At 41.9% G+C, this 8,372-nt stretch overlaps 1 protein-coding gene across 1 annotated transcript; it reads left to right on the top strand.

Annotated features, from left to right (window-relative positions):
- The first annotated feature begins 5,467 nt into the window (after positions 1–5,467).
- On the top strand, positions 5,468–7,632 carry LOC109871031 (mid1-interacting protein 1-B). The gene has a single exon (XM_020461796.2). The coding sequence runs from the start codon at positions 6,280–6,282 to the stop codon at positions 6,754–6,756; it is 477 nt and encodes a 158-aa protein (XP_020317385.1). The 5' UTR covers positions 5,468–6,279; the 3' UTR covers positions 6,757–7,632.
- The last annotated feature ends 740 nt before the right edge of the window (positions 7,633–8,372 follow it).

Here is an 8,372-nt window from a genome sequence, read left to right as displayed (position 1 = left end):
AATTTTAAAAACGTGAAATGTCAGAATAATAGTAAGGAGAGCAGCCTCCCGGGTGGCGCAGTGGTTTAGGGCACTGCATCTCAGTGCCACCAGAGACTCTGGGTTTGACCCCAGGCTCTGTTGTAGCTGGCTGCAAACGGGAGGTCCATGGTGCAACGCACAATTGGCCTAGTGTAGTTAGGGAGGGTTTGGCTGATAGAGATATCTTTGTCTCAATGCGCACCTGTGGCGGGCTGGGCACATTGCCTGCTGACCAGGTCGCCAGGTGCATGGTGTTTCTGACACATTGGTGCAGCTGGCTTCCGGGTTGGATGCATGCTCTGTTAAGAAGCAGTGCAGCTTGGTTAGGTTGTGTTTTGGAGGACGCATGTCTCTCCCGAGCTGTAAAGAGAATGATTAATTTCCACTTTTATTTCTTTGATCACATTGCCAGTGGGTCAGAAGTTTACAAACACTCAATTAGTATTTGGTAGCATTGCCTTTAAATTGTTTAACTTGGGTCAAACATTTCGGGTAGCCTTCCACAAGCTTCCCACAATAAGTTGGGTGAATTTTGGCCCATTCATCCTGACAGAGCTGGTGTGACTGAGTCAGGTTTGTAGGCCTCCTTGCTCGCACACGCTTTTTCAGTAAGCCCACAAATTTTCTATAGGCTTGAGGGCTTTGTGATGGTGACTCCAATACCTTGCCTTTGTTGTCCTTCAGACATTTTGCCACAACTTTGGAAGTATGCTTGGGGTCATTGTCCATTTGGAAGACCCATTTGCGACCAAGCTTTCAGTTGACTGACATAAGCAGCACAGAGCAATTTTCAAGACTCAATGGCCCGAATCCGAATCCAATACTTGACTTGAGTTAAACACAGGTGTCAATGAAGCTCGATCTCAAGTTAGGATGCAAGACTGACTGTCTTGAGATGTTGCTTCAATATATCCACATATTTTCCCATCCCCATGATTTCATCTATTTTGTGAAGTGCACCAGTCCCTCCTGCGGCAAAGCAACCCCACAACATGATGCTTTACCCCCGTGTTTCATGGTGTTCTTCGACTTGCAAGCCTCCCCCTTTTTTCCTCTTAACATAACGATGATGGTAATTATGGCCAAACAGTTCTATTTTTGTTTCATCAGACCAGAGGACATTTCTCCAAAAAGTATGATCTTTGTCCCCATGTGCAGTTGCAAACCGTAGTCTGGCTTTTTTATGATGGGTTTGGAGCATTGGCTTCTTCCTTGCTGATGAACCAGACTTGTGGAGGTCTACAATTTTTTTTCTGAGGTCTTGGCTGATTTCTTTAGATTCTCCCATGATATCAAGCAACGAGGCACTGGGTTTGAAGGTAGGCCTTGCAATACAGCCACAGGTACACCTCCAATTGACTCAAATTATGTAAATTAGCCTATCAGAAGCTTCTAAAACCATGACATAATTTTCTGGAATTTTCCAAGCTGTTTAAAGGCACAGTCAACTTAGTGTATGTAAACCTCTGACCCACTGGAATTGTGATACAGTGAATTATAAGTTAAATAATCTGACTTTAAACAATTGTTGGAAAAATGACTTGTGTCATGCACAAAATAGATGTCCTAACCAACTTGCCAAAACTATAGTTTGTTAACAAGAAATTTGTGGAATGGTTTAAAAACTAGTTTTAATAACTCCAACCTAAGTGTATGTAAATGTCCGACTTCAACTGTACATAGTCAATGATAGGCTTCGAGGGGACTCCTACGGTAGGTACACCTATAGCTCATCTCTTGGAAGTAGTACTGTAGACTACTTTTTCACCTCAAGCCAGAGTCTCTCAGAGCATTCACAGTCAGCCCACTGACATCCCTATCAGATCACAGCAAAATCACAGTCTACTTGAACAGAGCAATACTCAATCATGAGGCATCAAAGCCAAGGGAACTGAAAAATATTAAGAAATGCTATATATAGAAGGAAAGTAGTGTGGAAACCTACCAAAAAACAATTAGGCAAAAACATATACATGAGCAAATACAAATCAACTATTAAAGACTACCAGAACTCACCGGATTCTCCAAATACATTGAATGAACTACAGGACAAAATACAAACCCTCCAACCCAAAAAGGCCTGTGGTGTTAATGACATCCTCAATGATAAAATATACAGACCAAGAATTCCATTTGGTTATACTTAAACTCTTTAACATCATCCTTAGCTCTGGCATCTTCCCCAATATTTGGAACCAAGGACTGATCCCCCCCCCCCCCCCCCCCCCCCCCCCCCAATCCACAAAAGTAGAGACAAATTTGATCCCAATAACTACCGTGGGATATGCATCAACAGCAACCTTCCGGAAATCCTCTGCATTATCATTAACAGCAGACTCGTACATTTCATAATTGAAATAATGTACTGAGCAAATGTCAAAATGGCTTTTTACCAAATTACCATATGACATACCAAGTATTCACCCTGCACACCCTAATTGACAAACAAACAAAACAAAACAAAGGCAACGTCTTCTCGTGCTTTTTTTATTTCAAAATTTGGCATGAGGGTCTGCTATACTAATTGATGGAAAGTTGTGTTGGGGGAAAAACATGAGACATTATAAAATCCATGTACACAAACAACAAGTGTGCATTTAAATTTGGCAAAATACACAAACATTTCTTTCCACAGGGCCGTGGGGTGAGACAGGGATACAGCTTAAGCCCCAACCTCTTCAACATATATATCAATGAATTGACAAGGCCACTAGAACAGTCTGCAGCACCTGGCCTCACCCTACTAGAATCTGAAGTCAAATGTCTACTATTTGCTGATGATCTGGTGCTTCTGTCGCCCAACCAAGGAGGTTCTACAGCAGCACCTAGATCTTCTGCACAGATTCTGTCAGACCTGGGCCCTGACAGTATATCTCAGTAAGACAAAAAATTATGGTGTTTCAAAAAAGGTCCAGATGCCAGGACCACAAATAACATTCAATCTAGACACCGTTGCCCTAGAGCAGGGTTTCCCAAACTCTATCCTGGACTCGAGCCCTGGGCCCAGGGTGCACGTTTTGCGTTTGCACTACACAGCTGATTCAAGTAACCAGTTAATTATCAAGCTTAGATTTTTTTGAACAAGCTGTGTAGAACAAGGGCAAAAACAAAACATGCTCCCAGGGTGGGCCCCAGGACCGACTTTGGGAACCCTGTCCTAGAGCACACAAAAAACTATACATACCTCGGTCTAAACATCAGCACCACAGGTAAATTCCACAAAGCTGTGAACGAGCTGAGAGACAAGGCAAGAAGGGCCTTCTATGCCATCAAAAGGACATGCCAATTAGGATCTGGCTAAAAATACCTGAATCAGTTATACAACACATTGCCCTTTATGGTTGTGAGGTCTGGGGTCTGCTCACCAACCAAAAATTAACAAAATGGTCCAAACACCAAATTGAGACTCTGAATGCAGAATTCTGCAAAAATATCCTTTGTGTACAACGTAAAACACTAAATAATGCAGAGCAGAATTAGGCCAATACCCGCTAATTATCAAAATCCAGAAAAGGGCCGTTAAATTCTACATCCACCTAAAAGGAAGCAATTCTGGGGGTCTGTTCACAAACACAAACAGACCCTACAGAGCCCCAGGACAGCAATACAATTAGACCCAACCAAATCATGAGATAACAAAAAGTTAATTACTTGACACATTGGAAATAACTAACAAAAAAACAGAGCAAACTACAATGCTATTTGACCTTAAACAAATCAAATCAAATCAAATTGTATTTGTCACATACACATGGTTAGCAGATGTTAATGCGAGTGTAGCGAAATGCTTGTGCTTCTAGTTCTGACAATGCAGTAATAACCAACAAGTAATCTAGCTAACAGAGAGTACACATTGGTAGAATACCTGCCCACTGTTACTAACCCAAAATTAAGGAAAGCTTTGACTATGTACAGACTCAGTGAGCATAGCCTTGCTATTGAGAAAGGCCGCCATAGGCAGACCTGGCTCTCAAGAGAAGACAGGCTATGTGCACACTGCACACTGCTCTTTTAGAATTGGGTTCAATAGGAAAGAATGTTTGTTTTCCCCAACTTGTGGGCGTGGTCCATTGAATCCCTTCTTTTTATTTTTTTATTTTTTTATTTATTTTTTATTTTGCAGAGGCAAAATCGAGAAGTATAATTATCGTAATGGAAGAAAGGGAGGTAGGGTGAGACCGAGAGAGATCGACTGACTAAGCAGGTTTTGCCATGTACTGTATGTTGACATTCCTCCCATTCTTGCTGAACAGTTCAGTGTTTAGAACACTGATTCAATCTGTATAGTTTCTCTCCAGACATTCCAGAACACTCTCTCTACACCCATTATCTCCTACCTGCATCTTTATGTGTGTGTGTGCGCATGTGCATTTGTGTAATTGTGAGTGTATGTGTGTGACACACGAGTGCAAACTCATATTTCTATTTCTACTTTTATCAGGCCCAATCATTACTGCTAAATGGTACTACCTGGAATGAATCATTGCTTGATGTGACTGCTTGGGCAGTACTGACAGATTGTTCTTCTTGATTGATTTCTTCTTCTAATTCATCTAAGAGTGAGGTGCAAAGTCCTCATACATATAGCTATTTCCAGGATTGCCATAGGCCAAATAAATCTATTTGGTGAGTGCTGTCCTACATCATGTAGATGGACCAGGCTGTAGTCACAATGATTCAGCACCCTGGTTGCAAGAGATAATAATTTTGTGGTGACTGAAAGCATGTTGTTTGCTATTTCTGTCATGTGTTGATTGTGCTGGTGGTTAACTGTAAGTGTTAACTTGTGATTAGATTTCAGACTGGCTGGGCTGAATCATTTCCGCCCACTTGTTGTGGTGTTTTGCTTTACCATGTCAGTGAGTTCTCTCTATGTGGGGCAACCGGTCTCTGTTGATTTCCCCTGGTGATGGTCAACTATTGACCTTCAGGGGGGTGGGGTAGTTTCAGCTGTTCTCGTCAGTCTTTCATGGTAAGGGCAATAGGGGTATTAGTTTGTCTCTAACTGTAATAATTACTGTCAAAGGCAAAGCAGCTGATAGATACTGTATATGAATGGGATGATAACATTGCCCTGAATATATAATATAATAGAATAACTTTCTTTTTTCTATGGCACTGCTTCTCAGTAGGCTCATTGTAAATAAGAATTTGTTCTTAACCGACTTGCCTAGTTAAATAAAGGTTACATTTCAAATATAGTTCAGCCTAGTTTGGAAAAATCGCTGATCCAGGAGATGGATGAATAACTTTACTCTGACAACCTATTAGTGTTGGCCTATGTCCTAACATTACAGACCTTGCGGACTCGTCTCCAACAAGAAAAAGGTGGAATGTATAGGGTTAATCCTCTGCTTTCCCCATTGGCAGGGATCCAGTGCTTCGCTTCCCTCCTTCACCCACCGATTGGTCAATAGAGAGCTAGTCCCGGCGCCGAGACAGACAGCCGAACATAAGATTGGTTTCAATTGGAGGCACGGTTGTGGGCTGATGGCTTTCTCATGAATATTCATAACCTGGCGTTCTGCTAGGTCAGACCTCGCCCTGAATGGTTTATCCCGTGAGGTTGCTGGGTTTGATGTAGCGTCAGTCATGTTTGCATTGGAATACATGAGAGCAAAATATAGGCCAATGTGAATGAAGTTTGAATTCGATTGCAATGTAAACTGTAATTCGTTTTTAGTGTGCTTGGTGTGTGAATGTTTTGAGAAAGCTCACTTATAAACCATTGTGCTGTGTTTGAGTGGCTGATGCGCAACACAGGCAGACAATTGCGCGAACATAGAGCCTCCTATCATTTGGTTTGCGGAAGATGCATTCATTGCTTTCTTACTGGGCACTGGGCAAGGACCGGGAAGTAGGCATATCGCTACTGGGAGGCCAATCCCCTTCATGCAAACTATGCCAACATGTTTTTTCTGTCTGTACTAGCTCATTGGAGTCCGGTTACTGTAGAGGTAGAATAATCCTGACAAACAGGTTCTGGGCACGCCCTTGGACACGAATCCACCTGCTCTATAAAGATCCGACCGGGGACCAGTAAGAGTCAGAACAGAAACGAAAAGAAGGAATAGGCAAAAGAAGAAACGAGAACAACTGCCAAACTCTCTTCATAGCTCTGTTTAATAATTTAATACAAAAGGACAAGCCGCTTTCCAAAGCCGATTAGAAAGTAGAAGAAACGAACTATCCAGCTCTGGTTGACAGTTATACATTTCATTTCTAAAATAAATTCAAGAATCAACAACAGTTGCCAAGATGATGCAGATCTCAGAATCCCACCTGCAGAAGAACTCCCTGTTCAACTCCATGAACCGCTTCATCGGTGCCGTCAACAACATGGACCAGACGGTAATGGTGCCCAGCCTGCTGCGGGACGTCCCCCTTGAAGAGGAGAGGGAGATGGCCGCCCTGAAAAGCTCGGGAAACAGCGACATCGAGGACGGGGACATGTACAGCTACTACCAGCTGCTCAAGTCTATCCGTTGCGACATCGAGTGGGGAGTGATGCGCGCCGAGGAAGCCAAGAAGCGAAAGGAGAGCCGGGCTTCCATCTCGCGGATGGATTCAGCGGAGGAAGATTCTGAGGTGTCGTCCGAGGAAGACGAAGATAACCTGCAGAAGCAGTTCCAGTTCCACATGACGGGGCTCCACGGGGTGCTGTCCAAGCTGACGCAACAGGCCAACACCCTGACCAACCGCTACAAGCAGGAGATCGGCATTGGATGCTACTAAAATGCAGCGCAACGATGATCCCGGATGATCGATTCTCATTCCCTGGTGATCGATTGTGTATTATTTAGCGGGAATGAGGTGAACTGAACTGAATAGTCTATAACTGATGAAATTCCTTTGAATGGATGGAGATAGAAAGAAAATAAGAGAGACAGAAATAAACATTTCTGCTCTCTATATGTGGTATTATTTTACCTTTGTGGTATATTGTGTCGATCCATAGTAATGTTGTGGTTGACCTGCTATGTGGTATATCCGGGTTCCACAACACCTGTTGGCACTCTGATTTTTTTACCACCATGTCTATGTTTTATGCACGGTGTTCAATGGCGCCCCATGCCTTCAGCTCAAGTGACACAGATAATACATATGTATACATTTATTTAATATTGATGTATTTAACTTGTTACCTCGCACTGTATGTTTGAGAGCTGTATATTTCAAGGTTGAAGAAGTGCATGACCTCAGAGACATTTGGCTATATTTTTTCGCTTCCCAGTAAGGGGAAATGCTCATATGATTTAGCATGTCTAATATTGCCAGTGTGTCAAATAGTCTGTACAGGTCTTGTATATTTTCCCTTATTGTTATGTTTCTTTATTATGTGCTTAGCTAAATGGAGGAGGCTTGAGAGATTCTTGCCTATGATCCCATTGCTGCCCTATATGACCAATGAACTGAAATCAACCGATGGTTCTTCTGCATAGAGAATAATGAAGGATTCCAAGAGGTCATGTTAATATGTTGCTGTTGCCATGGTATTTATGGAGAGGTGAAACTCCATAAGCCATTGTTTTTGTATGTACTATATTATGTTTTTGTATTGAAGATTCTGTATTTGTACTGAGAATTAAACTTTTTTATAAAGGAAATTAATTTGTTATGCAAGTTCTTTGCCTATAGCAACACTTCACCTAGAATGTTGTGGAACAGGATTAGAATTGCAACAGCTATCTTCCTCCAACTGACCCCAATACATTTCAACCCGTGTTTGACATTTCCCTAACATTTAATGTTCGTCCAGGGATCACTCCATCTTACGTTCATATGTACATGTTTCTTTACAAACCCTATTCACCCGAAACAAATACTTACAGGCATACAAAGACAGAGTGGTGAACCTGTAACATCTATCCACGTGTCAAACATAGTTCAACTTGAAGCACGCAGAAACTCATAGGTTACACTAAAGATACAACACAAACATATTTTTGGTAACATGCATTAAAATTGCTCATATTGAAGTACAAGTCATCAAGTAATAAGGAATCATGAAAGTGTGAATCTGTTCTCAGCTACAGTAGCTGCATACGCTGCATGCATCCAGCTCAGATTGAAGGAATTTGCAGGGATTTGAAATAGACCCCTCTATTCTGTATGCAAGATTAGGAAACATTCACTGACTATTATGACCATGCAAATACAGCTCCCAAGAGTACGTTTTTCTATTTCTTTTGACATTTGAGTCATTTAGCAGACACTCTTATCTAGAGCGACGTACAGTTAGTGCATTCATCTTCAGATAGCTTGGTGAGACAACTACATATCACAGCTGTAGGAAGTACATTTTTCCAGAGTGAAGAACTTATCAGCAAAGTCAGTGTGTGTAGGAAAAG

This window comes from Oncorhynchus kisutch, linkage group LG26 (assembly GCF_002021735.2).
Source record: "Oncorhynchus kisutch isolate 150728-3 linkage group LG26, Okis_V2, whole genome shotgun sequence".
In the NCBI taxonomy this organism is placed as follows: Eukaryota; Metazoa; Chordata; class Actinopteri; order Salmoniformes; family Salmonidae; genus Oncorhynchus; species Oncorhynchus kisutch.
The sequence above is the reverse complement of the archived record's forward strand: the minus strand, read 5'-3'. Positions and strand labels throughout refer to the sequence as shown.

Bases quoted from the DNA above. Each gene is read 5' to 3' on its own strand.
- LOC109871031 (XM_020461796.2), top strand. From the start codon at position 6,280: ATGATGCAGATCTCAGAATCCCACCTGCAGAAGAACTCCCTGTTCAAC.